Raw genomic sequence first — 22,931 nt, 5'->3', positions numbered from 1 at the left:
CTTTCTTAAGTATGTAAATTCCCAATTAATGTTGCAATGATGACCACCAGAACCTTGGGAGTTTGGACTGAGTTCATGTCATCACCTGAGCTTTTGTAGCAGTAGAGCCTCGTTCTGCCAGATGCAGAGTGAGAGCCAGCCATTATCCCTCCAGTGGACACTACAGGGTATTTATGCAGTGAAGGGCTTACGAAGTCCTGACATGTAGGAGAGAGACAGTAACCATGTGACATATAGTGAAACAACAACAACAACAACAACAACTATTACTCTCACATACTTTCTTACATACACAGTACTATAAAAGACTTAGATTTATGTGATAGGTTTTAAAAAATGTTTTGTGTCACTTGGTCCAAAAGTTCCTATCTGAGCCTCACTGCTAAATTATAATTTACATTTAGAAGTGTGTGAAGTAGGAGAGGGGTTCTGATATGTAGACAACTATCTGTAAAACAAATAATTATCTAAAGATTTAATGGAATGACATCAGCCAGAATGGTGGAATAAGGATCTCCAAAAATCCTCTTCTCTATTAAATCGAAAAGAACCCCGGGGCACCTGGTTGGCTCAGTCAGAAGAGCATATGACTAGATCTTGGGGTAGTGAGTTCAAGCCCCATGTTGGGTGTAAAGCCCACTTTAAAAAATTTTATTTTTGGGGCGCCTGGGTGGCGCAGTCGGTTAAGCGTCCGACTTCAGCCAGGTCACGATCTCGCGGTCCTTGAGTTCGAGCCCCGCGTCAGGCTCTGGGCTGATGGCTCGGAGCCTGGAGCCTGTTTCCGATTCTGTGTCTCCCTCTCTCTCTGCCCCTCCCCCGTTCATGCTCTGTCTCTCTCTGTCCCAAAAATAAATAAACGTTGAAAAAAAAATTTAAAAAAAATAAAATAAAAAATTTTATTTTTAAAAACAACACTGACAAAAATCGTCAAAACCAAAATTTTTTTTCTTTAGAACTCAGGAGATTAACCAAAGGCTTGTAACAATTGAAGAGTGTTTTATCAGGAAAAATAGCTGAATCTTGGTAACAACAGTAAGTTTTTTGGCATTTTAACTTGCTCTTGTCCCATACTTTTTTCCTAGCCCCATGGAAGTCTAGAAAACCACTGCAACCACAGTGAATGCCAGTGGCTTAGTAACCTGTGGAGGGGGAAGGAAAGGATTGAATTCTCTCCACAGCCTTTTTTTAGATAACTATTATTTTACCTGTCTCACAGTTCCCTGGAAAATCCTACTGAAAATGCTTAATTTTATTTTACCTGACTCAGAGCTCACTGGGAATGTTTGTTAAAACAATTATTGACAATTTTTTAACATCACAACTGCCTGAAGTAGTGATCACTGTTGGTTGTAAACAAGCTGACCAAAAACTTTAAAAGAACACCTGGGAAATGAGATGTCCATAAAGGGCTTTGAGAAGCTCCCTACATATTCCTGGGAGTCCAGAAGGACAAATGCATGCATAGTGCTATACACATGCCCAGGAAATACCTGAGAATTTAGCTTTCACCTCTAGCTAAATTTGAGGCTCAATGCAAGAAAAAAGTAAAGGCTAAGACAGAGTTGTAAACTACCTGCCTGAGCATTGAAGTCATGCTCCAGCACTCACAGAGAGTTTCTTGGCAAAGGCTGGGAGATTTATTTAAGGAAATTAAATTTAATTTAAGGAAACTTCTGGGGCACCTGGGTGGCTCAGTTGGTTAAGCGTCCAACTTCAGCTCAGGTCATGATCTCACAGTTTGTGGGTTCCATCCCTGCATTGGGCTCTGTGCTAACGGCTTGGAGTCTGGAGCCTGCTGTGGATTCTGTGTCTCCCTCTCTCTCTGCCCCTAACCCACTCGCATTCTGTCTCTGTCTCTCTTAAAAATTAAAAAAACATTAAAAAAAAGTTTAATTTAAGGAAACTCTGTCCAATTATTAGCTGACATTTAAGCTAACCAAGCTGAGATTCCAAAAGCCACATACAGCAAAGAATACAGACTTTACAGATTTAGTTCAGGAAAATCACTAAACAAACCACAACAGCAATAAAAACAAACTTTGGGTGTGTGGGGAATCTGATATCTAGAGTTGCCACATGTTATTTAAAATTTACAACTTTCGACAAAAATGACAAAGCATGCTAAAAAATAAGAAAGAAGTTTGAATAGGAACTGTTCCTGAGGAAGCCCACGTTAGACTTACTAAACAGTTTCTTTTGTAAATTTACAGTTACTGTGAATATGTTCAAAGAACTAAATGTCAAAGGAACTACAGGAAAGTATTAAGAATGTTGTCTCACAATATAGAGCATATAAATAAAGAGATAGAGATTATAAAGAGAAACCAAATAGAAACTTTGGAGTTGAAAAGCAGAATAGTTTCAATGAAAAATTCACTAGCAGGGCTCAAAAGCAGATTTGAGCTTGCAAAAGAAAAAACTCAAAGAACTTGATCATATATTGATTGAGATTGTCCAGTCTAAGGAATAGAAAGAAAAAAAGAATGAATAGAAATGAGCAGATCCTCAGAGAAATATAGGACACCAACAAGTATACCAAGATGTATATAATTTGAGTCTTAGAAGGAGAGGAGTAGAGAAAGGGGTAGAAGAAGTAATGGCTGTAAACTTCACAAATTTGATGAAAAACATTAATCTATACGTTCAAGAGCTCATTGATCCTCTAAAATGGATAAACTCAAACAGATCCAGAACCAGACCCTTCATGATCAAACTGTCAAAAGACAAAGGGAAAGACAATCTTGAAAGCAGCAAGAGAGAACAAATGCAACACATAAAAGTCGGCCTCAATAAGATTATTAGCTGATTTCTGCTAAGAAACTACGGAAGCCGGAAGACAGACGGTTGACATATTCAAGGTATTAACTGAAGAAGACTTAAAGATTTTTTATCCATGAAAACTGTTAAAATATTTCCATGTCCTGGGTGGCTCAGTCAGTTAAGCATCAGGCTTTGTCTCAGGTCATGATCTCACAGTTTGTGGGTTTGAGCCCCACATCGAGCTCTGCTCTGACAGTGCAGAACCTGCTTGGGATTCTCTCTCTCTCTCCCTCTCTCTCTCTGTCCCTCCCCAGCTTGCGCTTTCTCTCTCTCTCTCAAAAATAAATAAATAAACTTTAAAATATATATATATATATTTCCAGGTAAACAAAAATATCAAATTCGTTGCTAGCAGACCTACCCTACACATAGCTGACCTACACATAGACCTACATATAGCTGAATCTAGATATAACTTGATCCAGGACACTATTCTATCTATCAGCTTTGCTTAGCTTTATTCTCTAGGTGGGGACTTGGTATGTGATAGGCAAGATGGTACCTGTGGTTCTAAATTCACTCTTTACTTCAGCAACCAATTGCTCAGTCCCATCAACTTTAATTCAAACCCCAAGAAGACTCTAATTGATCCTGGCAGCTTTTCTCTCAGTATCTTCATCTCTTTCTGGAGCTATGTGATTTCTTGCTTTTGCTTTTCTCTGTACTTTTGTTTCATTTCATCTAATAATAATAATAGTAAACATATTAATAGCTAATGCTTATCGAGAACATTTTGTGTGCCACACATTATTCTAAATTATTTGCACACACAAGTTCATTTAATTCTCACATCATCCATATAACATAGGTCCTATTAATATCTCCATTTTGCAATTAAGGAATTAGAGAGTTAAATACTTTTGTCTACAGGGACACCTTGGTGGCTCACTCGGTTGAGTGACTGATTTTGGCTCAGGTCTTGATCTCATGTCTCATGAATTCAAGCCCTGCTTTGGGCTTGCTGCTATCAGTGTGGAGCCTGCTTTGGATCATCTGTCTCCCTCGCTCTCTCTGTCCCTCCCTTGCTCGCACTCTCTCTTTCTCAACAATAAATAAACATTAAAAAAAGTAATTTTGTCTAGATTTACATAGTTCATGCGTGGTATGTTCATTTAGGATGCTTTTTAATTCATATATAGAATACCCAACTCAATCATGTTTAAAAATAAGGACATTTATTTGCTCATATAACAGGAACTCCAGGTTTCAGGTCTAATTGATCTAGCATCATAATGAGATCCTCATTGCCCCATGTTCCCCCTTTGTTTTTTCTTTGTGGTTCACAGTAACAGCTTTATCATAAGGCTACTTCCTTTTGTGGTCATAGGATGCTGCTTATCTGGTCTTCATGCTTCCTTGTTCATATCTAACTGGAGAGTCACTCTCAGATGTCTCTCCCAGAAGAACAGGAAGAACTTTTCTAAAAGTCTAAAATAGGGGGGCCTGGGTAGCTCAGTCGGTTAAGTGTCCGACTTCAGCTCGGGTCATGATCTCACAGTCCGTGGGTTCAAGCCCCGCATTGGGCTCTGTACTGACAGCTCAGAGCCTGGAGCCTGCTTCAGATTCTGTATCTCCTTCTCTCTCTGCCCCTCCCCTGCTCATGCTCTGTCTCTCTCTGTCTCAAAAATAAATAAAAACATTTAAATTAAAAAAATAATAATAAAAAAAATAAAAGTCTCAAATAAATCTCTTTTCCTTTTGTTTGCTTATTACAGAAATAACTGTTGCCAAGGGAGATACAAGTATTGTTTAACTAATGAGGCCCACCCTGAGACTGTATTCAGTTCTCCAAATTACATTGCCACTGCTCAATTAGGAAGGGATTGAATAGAGTCAATCACAATGTCTACAACTCCAAAAGATTTTCTTCCAAATTATCCCCCAAATTATCCATTTATAGACTGCTGCTTGGTCATTTTTTTTTAAAAAAGCTTTAATAACAACCTGTTGGGATAGGTATTATTGATCTCAACTTTTAAAGATTTGATACTAAGGCTCCAAGAATTTAAATGACTTGCCTAAGTTTACAGAGTAAGGAAATGACCAAGCAAATACTCAAATCTGTCTTCTGATTTCAAGTTCTTCTATACTTTCCACTTAATCCCAGCTGTCCTTGAAATAATAAGAATAAAATTATTATTTAAAAGAATTTCCGGTATCATGACAATATAGAAATGTCTGAGAAAAAAATATTTAAACTCTTGAAAGTCTTTATTTTTTAAAATTTATTAGAAATAAAGAACTCTGAAGAAGATCAAGTCCTCTATCCACCTCTTCTACCTAGCAAGGTCGATCTCCGGCAGGTTACCATAATTCCACACAATGAGTGGAAAAGGATTCGAGATAGCCTTGACAGTTTGACAAGAGAAGCAGCATGCCTTCGTACAGAAAGAAAGGCAAAGAAAGAAATGCATTTCCGATCCCAAGAAGTGGTAAAACATTGGACTAATACATACGCAGTAAGTATTAATCACCCAGGAATACATATGTACTGAAGACTCACTCTTGTTTCTTTGTACATTTTATAAATATTTTTTATGTGTAAAATATTATAAAAAATGCTAGGCACCTGGGTGGCTCAGTCAGTTGAGTGTCCAACTTTGGCTCAGGTGATGATCTCACAGTTCATGAGTTCAAGCCCTGCATCGAGCTCTCTGCTGTCAGGGCAGAGCCTGCTTGGGATCCTCTATCCCCACTTTCTCTCTGACCCTCCCCCACTCGTGCGTATGCACTTGCACTCTCTCTCTCTCTCTCTCTCTCTCTCTCTCTCTCTCTCTCTCTTTCTCTCAAAAATAAACATTTTTTAAAAATCATAAAAATGCTATGAAGCACATTTTCAACAGCTTTATTTAGAAGTGACAAACAATAGGGGCACCTGGGTGGCGCAGTCAGTGAAACGTCCGACTTCAGCCAGGTCACGATCTCGCGGTCCGTGAGTTCGAGCCCCGCGTCAGGCTCTGGGCTGATGGCTCAGAGCCTGGAGCCTGCTTCCGGTTCTGTGTCTCCCTCTCTCTCTGCCCCTCCCCCATTCATGCTCTGTCTCTCTCTCTGTCTCAAAAATAAATAAACGTTAAAAAAAATTTTTTTTTAAATAAAAAAAATTAAAAAAAAGTGACAAACAATAAAATAGACATATTTAAAGTTGTACAATTTGCTAAGTTTTGACATATTTACACACCCCTGAAACAATCATTATAATTAAGATAATGAACATACTCATCACCAAAACAAGTTTCCCCATACTTGATTTACACCTTCTCACTCCTTCCTGCCCCTGTCTCCAGGCAGCTTATCTGCTTTCTTTCTTTTTTTCAAGATTTTATTTTTAAGTAATCTACACCCAGCGTGGGTCTTGAACTCCAACCCTGAGATCAGGAGTTGCATGCTCCACCGACTGACCAGCCAGGTGCCCCTGCACTATTTTCTATTTTAAATTTTGCTCAGCATAATTTTTTGAAATCCTTTCAGAATTCTTTCATGTTGTTGTGTGTACCAATTGTTCATTTTTATTGCTGAGTAGTAGTATTCTATTATATGAATGGACCACAATTTATTTATCTATTTAATTGTCGATGGTTTGACATCAACCAAATGTTGATATTTGAGCTGTTTCCAGTTTTTGGCTATCATAAATAAAGCTGTATATGAACATTCATGTGTAAATCTATTTGTGGACATATACTTTCACTTCTCTTGGGTAAATATCTTGGTAGAATGGCTGAATAATATGATGGCTGCATATTTAACTTTGTAAGAAACGTCCAAACTGTTTTTGAAAGTAGTTATAATTTTATACTCCTGTAAGAAGTGTGTAAGTGTTCTATTTTCTCCACATTCTTGCCAACTTGCTGTGGTCAGTCTTTTTAATTATAGACATTCTAATAGGTGTGAAGTAGTATCTTACTATAGTTTTAATTTGAATTTCTCTAATTACAATGATGTTGAACATCTTTTTATGAACTTATTTTCATATTTTCTTTGGAGAAGTGTTTATTCAAATCTTTTGCCCGTGTTTAAACTGGGTTTGTTATGGGGCGCCTGGGTGGCACAGTCGGTTAAGCATCCGACTTCAGCCAGGTCACGATCTCGCGCTCCGTGAGTTCGAGCCCCGCGTCGGGCTCTGGGCTGATGGCTCAGAGCCTGGAGCCTGTTTCCGATTCTGTGTCTCCCTCTCTCTCTGCCCCTCGCCCGTTCATGCCCTGTCTCTCTCTGTCCCAAAAATAAATAAACGTTGAAAAAAAAAATTTAGAATATACAAAAATGAATTTCAGCTGGATTAAAGACCTAAATGTGAAAATTAAAACAGTAAAACTTTTGAAATAAATCATAGAATATCTTCAGGATTTTAGGGTAAGTAAGGTTTCCTTAAGGTTGTCAAAAGTATGACTCATAAAGAAGTAGAAAGACCTCATCTGACATGACGCATTGGATAGAAGTAGTTATTTAAAGGAATAAAAATCGTTATATGTATATATAGTAAATATATATAGTAAATATATATATTTTTTAGTAAATATAGAAAGAAGCTTTGGAGGTACCTGGGTGGGTCCATTGGTTAAGTGTCCAACTCTTGGTTTTGGCTCAGGTCATGATCTTGAGGTTTCCTGAATTTGAGCCCTGTGTCAGGCTCTGCACTGACAGTGCGGAGCCTGCTTGGGATTCTCTTTCTCTCCGCCCCCCTCTCTACCCCTCCCCCACTGGCACTGTCTCTGTCTCTCTCAAAATAAACTTAAAAAAGAAACTTTGGAAGCAAACTAAGAAACCAATAGTGATTATCTTAGAGATTGCTGATGGAAGTTAGGATTGGAGGGAGAGCTTCACTGTATACCTTTGTAATATTTGGGGGTTTGGGGACACCTGGATGGCTCAGTCAGTTAAGCATCTGACTCTTGATTTTGATCTTGCGATTTTGCAGGTTTGAGTCCTGCATTGGGCTCTGTGCTAGGAATGTGGAGTCTGCTTGGGATTCTCTTTCTCCCTCTCTCTCTGCCCCTCACCAACTCCCACTGTCTCTGCCTCTCTCAAAATAAATAAATGAACTTTAAAAAATTTTTTACGAAAATGTTTTGGTGTTTTGAACCATGTAAACATGTTAGCTACCCAAAAGCTCAATTAAAATATTAGCTTCTAAGTGTAACATATTTTTTTATTAATGATATATGCAAATATAACAAAGACTCATAATGAAAGACTCATATTTCATTATATGCAATGTGAAATTTTGTAAAATTAAATTGAAAAATGAAGACAGAAGACTGTTTTTTTCTTATTACAGGGGATGAAAGAACAGAAACTTGAAGCCAAAAAGAAGCGTGATGAAGAAATAGAGGCAGAAAGACAAAATCTTGATGTGGAGGAAGCAATATACAAACAAGGAGAAAGGAAAAAGGCTATTGAATATGCAAAGCAATATCAATTTTACCAGACAGAAAGAGTGAAAAAGTTTCATGTACTACTTGGGTTTTCTTGCATTTCTCTATATATTTAACATATCTCTTTACATAAATAATTAGACTTTATTTCCTTAAAATGCCACAATTTTTTTTTTTTTTTGTAGTCAGGACTTCTTCTTAGTAGAGTTATGAAAGAACGTGATGCACAGATTGAATCCCAAAAGAATAAAATAAAATCAGATAAAAAATGGGAAGAACAATTAAAACTCAACATTGAAAAAGCTTTTAAAGAAGAACAAGAAAAAGCAGAAAAACGACGCAGAGATAGAGTGGCTCTTGCCAATGATCATTTAAAACAGTATGTATATAGAAATTACCTTTTTTGTATCTCATTTTTCTCATAAAAACTTTTTTTTCTGATTATAGAAGTATAATGCTGTAATACTTAGTAAGTAGAAAAACTACAAAGAAAGTTAAAAAATCACTATTACTCTCTTACCCAGAGATAATATGTTAGTTACTATGGTCACAATGATGCTGCATAACAAACAAGCACACAATCTAGTGGCATTCAACAGTAAACATTTCTTTCTCATGCATCCATAGGTTGGTTGGGCTTGGCTGCACAGCTTTTCTTCAAACTACAGGGCTGTCTGGGCTTGCTTGTTGCTATGACTATAGCTCTGATCTGTTCCCTGTGTATTCATTTTTGAGGTACAGGGAAACTTTTCTCATGGTATTGACAGGGATGTAAAGGAATGAGCCTGAGCTTGCAAGTACATGGCTAAACTCAAAGGCAAAAGTCAAGGAAATACACTTAGTCTCCTGTAAGTCTAAAGCAAATCACATGGCCAAGCCAAACAACCATGGAACAGAGAAATAGACTCCTATGGAAGTGGGAAGTGAGAGAGTGAATCTTTTTGAGCGGTAATCTAATCTACCACAATAATCTGTTATCGTTTTGGTATATTGGTATATAGCCATACAGACATTTTTTGGTGGTAGTGGTAGAGGGAGTCAGATTCATTGAACTATAATTTACATTTACTAATAAAATTCACCTTTTAGAAAGCAGATAGCTGTATAACCACCCCTAAATCAAGATACAGAATACTTTCATCATCCCAAAAGTTCCCTAATGCCCCTTTGAACTAAGTTCTTTTCCTTACCCTCAGCCCCTCTTTTCCTTACCCTCAGACAATCATTGAGTGACTGATACAGACTTTTTTTTCTGAGAATATATACTCTTTAGAAAATGAAATTGGATCAACAGTATCATTGTATATTTTTTCACTTACAGTATCATGAGCTCTTGCTATGTCAGTAAATAGAAATCAAACCCAAACCTTTTTTTTTTTTAATGTTTATTTTGAGAGAGAGCATGCATGTGTGCATGACAGAGGAGGGACAGAGAGAGAGGTAGAGAGAATCCCAAGCAGGCTTCATAACTGTCAGCACAGAGCCCAATGCAGGGCTCAGTCTCATTTACCGTGAGATCATGACCTGAGCCAAAATCAAGAGTCGGACACTTACCCGACTGAGCTACCCAAGTGCCCCAAACCTGAACTTTTTAAAGAAGTAGCTACTATATATATATCAGGAGAGGGGATTCCATTTGTGCATAATTTTATTTACTTTTCTAAATACTTGATACATGCAAATAGGAAAAGGCATGAAGGGGATTCAGTGAATAGTCTGTTCCTTGTCTATCAGCCACCTTGTTTCGCCAGTGTAAGGCTTACCAGTTTCTTTATAGTTTAAATGTGCATAAATATATCAAAAAATTTAAACAATATTCTACTTTTAAAGAAAAAATAATTTTTGTATTTAACCATATCATTAATATATGATCAAACAAAATGAAAATTAAAATCACTAGAAACTCTGTAATCCAGAGTAGGTACTGTTAACATTTGGGCATATATTTGCTACTCTTCAAAGTTATTTTTTTTAATTTTGCAAATAATAAATGAATATATACCTGTTTAAAATTCAAAACAGCAAAATTTGGAGTAAAATTAAAAAGCCTATCTTCATATACACCCTATTCAATGTCTCTTTAAATCCCATTTGCCTCTTCACAAATAGCCATTATTTAAAGTTTTGTGACTATCCCTTCAGAATGTTTTATTATAGTTACTAATATTTATATGCAGGACATATTTAAGTATGTTTATATATTTTTTACCATGGATATTATACACTGTATTTTTCTGTGTCTTCATTTTTTCATTCAACAATATACCTTGAATATCTTTTTTGCCATAATATAAGGATCTGTCACATCTTTTCAAATAATCATATTGTACACAAAGAATGTACCATTATTTATTTAACTATATTGTTATCGAGGGAAATTTGGATTTCCCCTCCTCCATTTCTAACAATGCTATGGTAAATAAACATCCCTGACCATATTTATTTTGTAACGTTTGTGCAAAGATGTATTTATGTAGGATAGATTTCTTGAACTGAGCTTGGATTTTACATGTGGGGAGATACTGCCAAATTGCCCTCTGAAAAGGATTTTAAGTGTGTAATCATCAATGATATCTGATACCTTTTTCTTTATGTTATAATCAATTCTGGACAGTACTTTTTAAAGAATTTAATGGACCAAATAATCGTATCTTTTAATTTATATTTCTTTTTTATTTCTAGTGAGGCAGGTAATTGTTTCATGTGTAAATATTCATCTGTTTTCGTTTTTGTTACCATAAATTGTTTACTCCATTGTTCTCTTGTGTAGGTTCATATTTAGAATATACTTACTTTGATGTGATCTGTCTCTTTTTGTTATTATGGTTTTGGGTTGTGTGTGTGTGTGTGTGTATACATCTATATACATGTATACATATATATGTATATATATGTATGTATATACATACATATATATATATATTCTTATAGGCCTATATATATTTATTTCTTACAGTCTGAGTGACATAGATATCAATTCTTAGGATATATGTGTTGCCAAAGTGTGTATTCTTCAGTTCTTTGAGCCCCTAGTAAAAAGAGAAGGGAAAGCTTTGGACTTACTGTAATGTTTTTCTTTGTCAGTGTAGAGATCCAAGGGTTTATGCAAGTTAGAGACAGAGCCATTGGCAGAAGGAGGCAAATATTTGATCAGTGAGTCACCTTTGAAAAATATCTCTTATGTTGGCTGTTGCAGGTAGCAGACTGATCTCCAGGAATCTACCTGGCAAGTACTAACAGGCCATCCACCTATAGCCTTTGCATGTAGACTGTGTTGAGGCCACAGGATCTCCTTTCCATGTGGTCTTTGGCAATAGATTAGAAGTTCCAGCAGGTTTAATGCTTGTTTGGGTTGTTTCTTTGGTTTATCTTCAGTGCAGTCTAGGAGATGTTGACCAGGTTCTGAGGTCAGCATAAATTCCTTTCCTTTTCATGGTACACTCTGTCTTTGTGGATGATGGCCAAGTATTACTTATCCTCACTGCATTCTCAAGTGCCCTGTTTTTTTGTTGAAATCTCTTGGAAACTCAAGCATATAGCTAAGACTTGGCTTTATTCAGTTTCTTGTAGTGGTGTAGAATTTCTTCTGTTCTGCTGATTGCTTTGTGGGGAGTTAGGAGGGAAAGATATTTGACACGTGGGCTTGGGTTCCCAATTTGGTTCCAGAAGTCTTATGTCTTAAATTTATTAAGAAATATTCAATTCTGTAATTGAAAACAACAAAGGAAAATGAAAATCTATTTATTATAAATGGTTTTTTAAGTATACGAATTCACAAAATTATCACCAGTGATATTCTGTTGAATGTTGATTCATGTATCAGTTTTATACAACTCAGAATGCATGGCACTTAAAATACTGTTAGGAATGGTAATCAGCCCATAAAAAGCCTCTTTAAGCTAACAATAGAACTGGAATACTAACACTGGTATTGATCTGAGTGGATACAGAGGACCATGTGGTAGAAAAAGAGAAAAGAAGGAAAGTTTTCTTCCTGCTTTCTTGAATGATAAGAGTCTATTCAGGGGAAAATTTTTTTAAGATAGGCTACTCATTTATTAGTAAATTCATTTATTCAGTCATCCATTCATTTTTATAAACATTTATCGGACAATCTCCACTTGCCAGCCACTATTCTAGTAACTGAGACTGTGAAGATGAATGCAATTGTCTTTTTTCTTAAAAAGTTCACAATCTGGGGTGGAGGTATAAACATGGAACAAATAATTACGGCATGATAGTAGATATCTTGATGAATATACGTACAGGATGTGTGGAAGCATATAAAATGGACATCTCAGTTCATACTGAATTGTGAAAACTGAGTAGGAATAAGTCATGCGAATAGGAAATGGAGAAGTATTTTAAGGAGAGGAAATAACATGGGTGAAGGGCCAGAAGTTAGTTAGAGTACGGTGTATTTGGGTAGCTACAAGTAGTCAAGATGACTATAGTCAGAGGGCAAAGAGGGCAATGTTAAAGATGAGATTGGAAAGAGGCAAGGGCCAGGTCATGGTGTGCCTTGTAGGCCAAAATTTGTAATGACTTTCCACTTTGAACAAAGACCATATTTTAACACACCCAAAAAAAGGAAATTGGAGGATATCGAGAGGCAAGACTCTTTTGAATGCCCTATTAATTGTATTACCAAGTGCTATTCAGGTATTACCTGGTGGTGGTTTAAAATATGTACATACATTCTTTGATACTCCTCTCTTCAGAGGATGGAGTCTAATTCCTTCCTCACTCGAGTGCAGGCTATACAGAGTAACTCATTTCCAATGAAGAGAATGAGTAGAAATGATGATGTGTGACATTCTGAGAGAGATTAGCATATAAAAGGCATTGTGGCTTCCTCCTTCCTATCTTGGATCACTCATTCCTGAGGATGCCATGATGTAAGGACACTCAAGCAGCTCTATGGAGAGGTCTATGTAGCAAGGAGCTGAGGCCTCATGTCAAGAGATATGTAAAAATGGGTTCTCCAGCCTGAGTCAAGCCTTTAAATGACTACTGCTCCAACTAACATCTTGACTGCAACCTCTGGAGAACTACCTAGCTAAGCCACTCCCAGATTCCTGAATCTCAGAAATGGTATGAGATAGTAAACATTTATTGTTTTAGTCCACTAAGTTTGGGGGTAATTACTTAGTAATGGTTAACCAAAACACACTGTACAGCTGCTGCCCTGTGCCTGAAAGTGAGATTTTTCACACATTTTTAGAACAATCTCTAGGCTGTAGACCTAGTCATTCTAGTCCATTTTTGGGCTTTGAGCAGTGTAAGAATCTGCCTGTGGCTCACAGCCCAGTGGGCATAATGAGGATGGGGCAAATGAGGGACTCTAGTGACACCAAAATCCCCACATGGAGGGATTTTGACCAAGAACCTTAAACATAATTATTGAAAAGAAATTTAACAGTATCTGTAGATACTGCATATAATTCTATTTCCTTCTAGGTAAGCCTTTCTCTAGGAAGGGGCCCGTAGAACTTGCTTAAGAACAACTCAGTTCCTATTAATATCATCAACTTCCCAGAAGAAGGGAAAATCATTACAGGATAGTTTGCTTGACTTTCCCCTGGATAAGATCATCTAGGGAAAAAGCAAAGAGAAAGGAGGGCTTAAGTGATCACATCCTACTGATTAAAATTCCTATGGATTAAAAACACACCCTAAATCTAAGAACTTACAAATTTATAACTCCAGTCCAGACCACTCCTTTGGGTCCCAGCTTCACATACAACTGCCTTTAAGACATCCTCCATTTTGATGTCTCACAGATATCTCAAATTTAAAATGTCTAGCAGGAAAGTATTTATTCACCACCCCCACAATGGACATTCTAGTGACACCCTTATCTAACCCTCAGTTGTCCAAATCAGAAACCTAGAAATACACCTTGATTCTTCATGTTCCTTTATTTCCCACATCAAATCTATCAGCAATTCATGTTGAATTTTTTCTCCAAAATGAATCTTAAAGTTACTGCTGTCATCTTAGTCCTCATGTCCCATGAATTATTGTGTCAACCTCTTAACTGGCCTACTAGTCTCTCTTCCTAACCCCTTCTTTCATCATCCAGAGAGATTTTATTAAAAATTGATCATATTGTGGCAGCTGGGGCTCAGTTGGTTAAGTGTCCAACTCTTGATTTTAACTCAGGTCATGATCTCACAGTTTGTGAGTTTGAGTCCCACATCTGGCTCTGTGCTGGCAGCATAGAGTCTGCTTGGGATTCTTTCTCCTTCTCTCTTGGCTCCCCGACCCTCTCAAAATAAATAAATAAGCTTTTAAAAAAATGATCATATTGTTCTCCTACCTAAAACTTTTCAATAGCTTTCCATTCATTTAAAATAAAATGGAGGGGTGCCTCAGTGGCTCAGTAGGTTAAGCATCAGACTTCAGCTCAGGTCATGATCTCACAGGTGCTGAGCTCCTGCTTTTGGGTAAGCTCAAGTCCCCCTTTTGGGTGAGCTCTAGCTCCACTCCGGGATCCACACTCTCCATCCCTTCCTGCATCTGGTGGGATTCTCTCTCTCCCCTCTCTCTGCGCCTCGTTCACTCGTGCTCTCTCTCAAAAATATAAACAAACAAATAAAATGGAAACTTGACCATCTCCTGCTAAGCCTCGTGTGATCTAGCTGCATCTTCTAAACCTCCTTTCCTACCACTCCGTCCCCTTAGTTACTGTGTTTCTGTCATACTGATCTTCCAGGCCTTGAGCACCTGTCAAACTTTTGCTTGCCTCAGGGCCTTCCCACATATTTTTCCTTCTGTATGGAATTTTGTTCTACCATTCTTCACCTGTAGACTTCTCACCAGCTCAAAGAATCTTCTTTGCTTCTAAGAATTCTAACGAACTAAACAATAAAACATTTTTGAAAATTAATATTTTTAGGGCAATCGTAAACCTGGTTTAGCTGTAGACAACAATGACTTTTTTCTTAGCTCCTCCTCAGGAAAATGATTGTGGCTCCAAAGCTGCTTACTCTGTACAGATGAATCAACTGGGAATCTCCTGTCCTCCATTGGCTTAATAATACCAATGTGAACTTACCATCTTATTTAACTGTGTAGTCCTCCGTGGCACAGGGAATGGAATTTTCCCTTCTGAAGATGAGTGATAAGATTCCAAGAAAATATTCTTTTGGATCAGGTGCATTTGAAAGGTTTATTCCTCAATATTTTTGTCTAAGTGTATTATTGATCTTCCCTGTGCCTACCTTTCAGGAAGAAAAAAAAAAATAGAGACAGCAGATAAAGAATGGTGGTAGAGTAGCCTGCACACTTGATTGACTGACAAGAATGCATGAGCAAGTAGACTAGACATCTTAGGCTGAACAGCCTTGTTAGTATGCAGAGGATTAATTGCCAGATGGGGGCACTCAGAGTCTGCAATAAAGTACTGATTGTGGTAGGGCTGGGAAGGTGGGTTAAAGAGGTAGAGCTAGAGCTAAATCTCACAGATCACAGCCTCGCAGTAAGGAAGCTGTTCCAGGATCTCTGCAGAACTCACACATAAGCCCTGTGTGGCTTACCACTCAGAAGGCACTATAGCTAGTGGATGTGGACTAGAGAAAGAATGATCAGCAAAGTGGCTAGTTGGGTAAGGAAACCCATTTCCTGAGAGGCTAGACCCATAGGTTAGGTACCATTGTCTAGTGCTGACTAGTGAGAAACACTAGGGATTAAGGACTTTTCTGTAAAATAATGTCACTATTCCACTATACTGTCATTCAATTAACTTGAACATTCAATTAACTTGAACATTCAAAGGTTCCAAGGAACATTTAAATCTAGTGTAGGACTTAATTTTGGTCAGCAATGAAACAAATTTCAGAGAAAGGAAAATATTGGCAATCTTAGCAAGATTGGATTTGGCTTTCATCACTGCTCTTTATATATTCCCTTCTTGTCCTCAAAGAAATTCACTAGTTTCCCCACAACTTCACATCATCCCAGGGTGGAATCTCACTCATGTATTCAAAATATAACCTATTTTTCTGCTTTGCTGTCAATTATAGTATTCTTTTGCTTTAGAATAAAGGAACATGAAGAGGAAGAAGAAAGAAGGAGAAAACATGAAGAAAAGGATGCAGAGGAAATAAGGCGACAGAATTCATTACATGAAATAGAAATGAGGAAAAAAATAGAAAAGAGAAAAGAAGAGATAAATGAAAGCAGAAGGCTGTTTTTTGTAAGTTGAAAATATATATCTCTTCAAAAAAATGTATAATGTCCAATGCCTAACTTTTAACGTATTTTTAATCAATAATGTTGAAAACAAGTTGCTATTGAATTGGGTTTTTAAGTATATTTTTGGGGCGGCTACATTTGCTATGAAATTATGTGGATGTACTCTCATGAATGAACAAGAAAGAGAAAAGAGAATGAGACTTTCTTTAAAGTGAATGCATTTTCTTATCCTCAAAATGAGAGTTGTGAGGAATGAGTGGAGTGGTATGTGTCTGGTGTCTGTGGCACTGCTAAGAATTAGTGCTTGATAAATGTAATAGTTATTTTGTTCCTATTGCAACTCACTTTATTTTGTAACTTTTTACATTCTTTTCTTTAAAATTAGTTTTTATTCTTACTACATTCACAGAATTTTTTTTTTAATTTTTTTTTCAACGTTTATTTATTTTTTGGGACAGAGAGAGACAGAGCATGAATGGGGGAGGGGCAGAGAGAGAGGGAGACACAGAATCGGAAACAGGCTCCAGGCTCTGAGCCATCAGCCCAGAGCCTGACGCGGGGCTCGAACTCACGGACCGTGAGATCATGACCTGGCTGAAGTCGGACGCTTAACCGACTGCGCCACCCAGGCGCCCCTACATTCACAGAATTAAAACATCAAACACTACCAAAAGGCTTAAAAGAAGAGTAGCCGTTCTTTGCTTTACCCCTTCTGCTTCTTGTTAATAACCACTTCCAGGTTCTTTTAGCTGTTTGTTCTGATATGAAGTTATATTCCAAATAATCTGTATGTTTTAGTAATGGAATACTACTCAGTGATCAAAAAGAAAGAAATCTTGCCATTTGCAACAGCGTGGATGTAACTGGAGGGTATTATGCTAAGCAAAATAAGTCAGTCGGGGAAAGACAAATATCATATGATTTCAGTCATATGTGGAATTTGAGAAACGTAACAGATGATCTTTGGGGAAGGGAAGGAAAAATAAGATAAAAACAGAGAGGGAGGCAAACCATAAGAGACTCTTAAATACAGAGAACAAACTGAGGGTTGATGGGGGTGGGAGATGAGGGGGGTGGGAGAGGTGGATGATGGGCATTAAGGAGGGCACTTGTTGGGATGAGCACTGGGTGTCCTATATAAGTGATGAATCCCTGGGTTCTACCCCTGAAGCCAAGACTACACTGTATTTTAACCAACATGAGAATAAAAAATAATAATCTGTGTATTTTAAAAATATATACCAAGTTCTTTTTTTATTTTTTTTATTTTTTAATGTTTATTTATTATTGAGAGACAGAGAGAGACAGGGAAGGGGCAGAGAGAGAGGGAGACACAGAGTCTGAAGCAGGCTCCAGGCTCTGAGGCATCAGCACAGAGCCTGATGCGGGGCTTGAACCCACGAACCATGAGATCACGACCTGAGCCGAAGTTGGACGACTAACTGACTGAGCCACCCAGGCGCCCCCCCCTTTTTAAAAAATATATATCAACTTCTAAAGATATAGCTCTTGGGGTGCCTGCGTGGCTCAGTCGGTTGAGTGTCTGACTTCAGCTCGGGTCATGATCTCCCAGTTCGTGAGTTCAAGTCCTGCGTCGGGCTCTGTGCTGACAGCTCAGAGCCTGGAGCCTGCTTTGGATTCTTTGTCTCCTTCTCTCTCTGCCCCTTCCCCGCTCATGCTCTGTCTCTCTCTGTCTCTCAAAAATGAATAATGGCTAAAAAAAAATTAAAGAAAAAGATATAGATCTTGATTTATCAATTTTAGACATTTTCTGTCTCTCTGCTCTGGTAGTTAAGGATTGAGTTCTTTTCTAACACTGTTCTCTTTCCATTCTCTCCTTCCTCTAAAATAATTGTGTTACAATTATAGCTAAATCATTATCTTTATTATATAAATATTGTTCTCTGAAGAGCCAAACAGTATATACTATGATTATATTTCTTTGCTTGCATAAATGTTTTTCTGTGATTAAAATAATTGTGCATTTATTTGCTTTGATGGCTGTACACCATGTTTTTTCCCACATGTTCCATAAGTTCCGTCAAATGCATATTGATGTTAGTTTTCAAATATTCATCTAAATAATATCAAATTATCTACATTATTGGTGTTTTTTTTTTTTTTTTTAGAGCTCCCCCATCCAGAGTTCTCCATCCTTCTCCTTCTGGGCTGCTTGCCCTCTAGGCCTCCTGCCCAGAAGTCATTCTTGCACTTCCCTGGGTTACTTTCTTGGGCTGAGGCTCCCATATCCTGAATCACATGCCTTCCTCTTTCTTGGTTTACTTCTCCATCTTGCTGAAATATATCTTCAAGTAACCTCCTAACAAAGGGTATACAGGTCAATTTTAAAAATTCTTATCTGAAAAGGTTATCATTTAAAATCACATTTGCTTTATAGTTTGACTAGATATAGAATTCTGATTCAGAATTCAGAATTTTGTGTTCATAGTTTCATAATCATCTGGCTTCCAGTATTGCTATTGAGAAGTATGATGTCATTTAGAGTCTTCAGCCTATTTATGTGATCCGTTGTGTTTTACTTTTTTCTCTCTCTCTTCCTGAAAGATTTCTGGGTCTTTACGTCTGCAGCTCTAAAATTTCACAGTAACATACTTTGGTACAGTTCTTTTTCACTAGTTTCACAGTGATCGAGTCTGGCAGGGGAATTAGGAATACAGGCAAATAGACAGTGGATGGGGAAGGAAGAACACTTTACACTTGTATCTTGGGGTTTGTTTTGTTTTTTTGTTTGTTATTTTAGAGAGAGTACGAGTGGGGGAGAGGGCCAGAGGGAGACAGAGAGAGAGAGAGAGAGAGAGAGAGAGAGAGAGAGAGAGAATCTTAAGCCAGCTCCTCGCTCAGCACGGAGGTCCACATGGGGCTTGACTCCACGACCCTGGATCATGACCTGAGCCGAAATCAAGAGTTGGTCACTCAACCGACCGAGTCACCCAGGTGCCCCTGCATTGTGTATCTTTTAAATATTTTTATTTTGTGTACCATATGATTGTATTAACTATTTAAACATTAAATGAAAATTGTATATATTTAATGTATTTTTTCTGATTATAAAATTATTTTTAATTACATATTTTAAGGCAATATTTGAAAGGAAATACAGAAAAGCATTAAGATGAAAAGTAACCTATATAATCTCATACCACAGAGATAACTATTAACATTTGATTCAATCCTTCCAGTTATATATACGTTACAAACTTACATCTGTATATGTGTATAAAACTGAAGTTGCTATGTAGTATTTTATATTCTCCTTTCCCCCCACTTGCCCATTATATTGTTTGTATCTTCCCATGTCATTGAGAGTATAATTTACTTAGCCATTTCTTCATTATTAAAGATTGAGATTGTTTACAATTTTTCACTCTTATAAGTAACTTTGAGATAAAGCACATGGTACATAAAACTTAATGCACATCTCTGATTATTTCTTTGGGATAAGTTCCTGAGAGAGAAATAACTGAGTCAGAAACTGTGGCCATTTCACAAGTTTTTGTTAGATATTCGTATGTTGAAACATGTTTCTGTGATAGGATAATACACAATTTTTTCCCTCAAGGAACATGTGAATGATAAAAATATCATCAAGGCTGTGGAACGGCAGCAGCAAGAGGAGGAGGATGAAAAGATCAGAAAATTTATCAAAGCAAAAAAGCGTCTGATGCAAATAGGGAAAGAAAAAGAAGCTGAAACACACAGGTAAGCTTTTAAAAATAACTTATGTAATTAAGTACTGTCTGAAATTATTATAAATCAGAAGTTGGAATATGAGAGTAATTTTTAAGAATAAGTCTTATTATTTTATATATGACTAGGGCATTCAGTGACATGATGATATCAATTGCAGCATGTGAGTTAGGGTTCCCTTGGAATATCAAGGAAATCAATCTGGTAGATGGTTGGAAATAGTGGAAATCTCTGCTGTGGGAGAGGGATTTGAGCTGGAGATGGCGTTGTGAGCCACTGATATAGTGGTAGTTAGAACTGTGGATACAGATGAGCTTACTTATGGTGAGTAGGTAAAAAATGAAGGTCCCTAGAGAAGTCCATATTTAAGGGTCAAATGGAGAAAGAAGATAATGTGGAGACCAAAGAATAGTTATCAGAGATTGGAAGAAAACCAGAGAAACAAGAAAGGAAAGTTTCAATAAGAAGACAGCAGTCATTGGTGTTAGATCAATAGAGGGATTAAATGAGATTTTAAAAATGAAATGTTCATCAGATAGGGAGACCACTGCTCACCTTAGTGAGAAGTTTGAGATGAGGTGAGGGAGAGCAGGAGGCCAGTTGCAGTACATCCTGTTTCTGTCTAGATCTACTTTTCCCTTGTGCAAACTGTTCTGATGGCTTTACATCACATGTATTTATTGAGGCCCATGAGGCTCTCCTAATTCCCAGCTGCCTCAGCCTCATCACTCAGACTTCATCTCATACTGTCCTCTCCTTTGTTGCCTCTTAATCACTCACACTGAACTCCTGTACCCTCTCTGAGGAATGCTCACCTTTAACTCTTTCAGATCATTATTCTGAAATATAGGGCCTTCATATAAGGCCTTCTTATTGAGGCCTTACGTGACTACCTAAGTTAAAATTACAGCTCCACTCTCCACATTGCTTACCTGTTTAGGTAACCTGTTTAGGTTGCTTTCTTCTTCCTCATTGTGTGATATGGCACTATTTTAACTACTTACTTGGTTTACTCTCCGTCTACCCCAGCTATAATGAAAGTTCTATGAAAGCAGAGATTTTTAAGGTTTTTTTACTATTATGTCCCCAGCACCTGGAATAGAGTCTGGAGTATTGTAGGCAATCAATAAAAGTGTTTAGAATATTGTTTTTGAAAGCCTAGATGAAGTGTCACTTTTTCCATGAAACCTTTTTTTCTCATCTGCCCATATCACTTTCTAGCTCTCTGATGGCACGTATCACCCTTTGCCTTGTATAGTTATTTGCATAAATGTCTTTTCTCCACTTTAGATTATAATTTCCTTGGGATATGCACTGTGTTCTTTCTTACCATTTCTCCCACATTTCTTTGCAAACTCACGCAATTATTTAGTAAATCTGTCATATCTAAATTTAAAAGTATTTTTCACCCAATCTTATATGAAAATACCCCTATTCCTTTAACAAATACCTAGTTATTGTTGAATGTGTCAGGCACCATGCTTGGCTCTGAATTACAAGACTTACCTCGTCTCTGACCTCAGGAATCTCCTAGTATGAAAGGAGAGTTGTTTATCTTCATATGAATAGATGAAGTCAATAAGGTGCTATGAATAAATTGTAAACAGGATATAGTAATAGGATGGATTTCTTCAAGAGTTTGATAATTCTTACTAGTTATTTTTGAGATTTCATTTAAAGAAATGTTGGGGTGCCTGGGTGGCTCGGTCGGTTGGGCGTCCAACTTAGGCTCAGGTCATGATCTCATAGTCCATGAGTTCGAGCCCCGCGTCGGGCTCTGTGCTGTCAGTTCAGAGCCTGGATCCTGCTTCAGATTCTGTATCTCCCTCTCTCCCTGCCCCTCCTCCACTCACACTCTGTCTTTCTCTATCAAAAAATGAATAAACGTTAAAAAAAAATTTAAAAAAATAAAGAAATGCCTTTGATTTATTTTATAACCTAAGCCTCCAGTGTTTAAGTAGGAAGGGTATCTGATAACTTTTGAAAAAATTTTCATTGTGAGAATTTTAACACTTTATTTCCTGGACACACACACATGCACACACACAAGATATTACATACATTCCTCCCTTTGGGTTTTTAAAATATCTTTTCTAAAATATTTTTATTCTCGGGGCGCCTGGGTGGCGCAGTTGGTTAAGCGACCGACTTCAGCCAGGTCACGATCTCGCGGTCTGTGAGTTCGAGCCCCGCGTCGGGCTCTGGGCTGATGGCTCAGAGCCTGGAGCCTGTTTCCGATTCTGTGTCTCCCTCTCTCTCTGCCCCTCCCCTGTTCATGCTCTGTCTCTCTCTGTCCCAAAAATAAATAAACGTTGAAAAAAATTTTTTAAATATTTTTATTCTTAAAAAAATAATAAAATAAAATAAACTTTATTCTAAAAATAAAGTATTAAAATTAGTTTCCACTTAAAATAATTAGTACATATAAAGAGCAATGGGGCTCCATTTAGTCTTGTAAAAGACTATAAAATATATGATTTCTAATAAAATTATATTGGCTTCAAAACAAATCTATTCATGAAGATTTAACAAGTGCGGGTTATTTTGTTATAGGCTAATGGAAGAAAGGAGAGAAAGAATAAATAACTTCCTGAGTGAACTAATGAAAGAGAAACTCGACAATGAAGATTTGATTATTGCTAGACATACTGCAGAAGCTGAGGCTGAACGGGAAAAAAGAGAAAGAGAAAAATATGAAAAAAACAAGGCAGAATTAAAAGCGATTGAAGAACATAGAGCTGTTGTGGTAAGCAATTAAATTATAACAAATAAAAATAAAAAACAACAACAACAAATGTAAGCCCTTTCCATTGTAATTTCCACTCCCTCTGC

At 37.3% G+C, this 22,931-nt stretch overlaps 1 protein-coding gene across 1 annotated transcript in view; it reads left to right on the top strand.

Moving 5' to 3' along the window:
* CFAP210 (cilia and flagella associated protein 210) overlaps window positions 1–22,931 on the top strand; it is a 30,623-nt gene that overhangs the window by 734 nt on the left and 6,958 nt on the right. The window contains exons 2-7 of the mRNA XM_040475323.1: window positions 5,053–5,279; window positions 8,096–8,269; window positions 8,378–8,571; window positions 16,236–16,392; window positions 19,972–20,111; window positions 22,653–22,845. Coding sequence (XP_040331257.1) covers window positions 5,053–5,279; window positions 8,096–8,269; window positions 8,378–8,571; window positions 16,236–16,392; window positions 19,972–20,111; window positions 22,653–22,845 — 1,085 coding nt within the window. The remainder of the gene's footprint in view (window positions 1–5,052; window positions 5,280–8,095; window positions 8,270–8,377; window positions 8,572–16,235; window positions 16,393–19,971; window positions 20,112–22,652; window positions 22,846–22,931) is intronic.

This window comes from Herpailurus yagouaroundi, unplaced genomic scaffold, assembly GCF_014898765.1.
Source record: "Herpailurus yagouaroundi ecotype Mexico unplaced genomic scaffold, PumYag 140, whole genome shotgun sequence".
In the NCBI taxonomy this organism is placed as follows: domain Eukaryota; kingdom Metazoa; phylum Chordata; class Mammalia; order Carnivora; family Felidae; genus Herpailurus; species Herpailurus yagouaroundi.
This window is presented reverse-complemented; position numbering and strand designations above follow the sequence as displayed.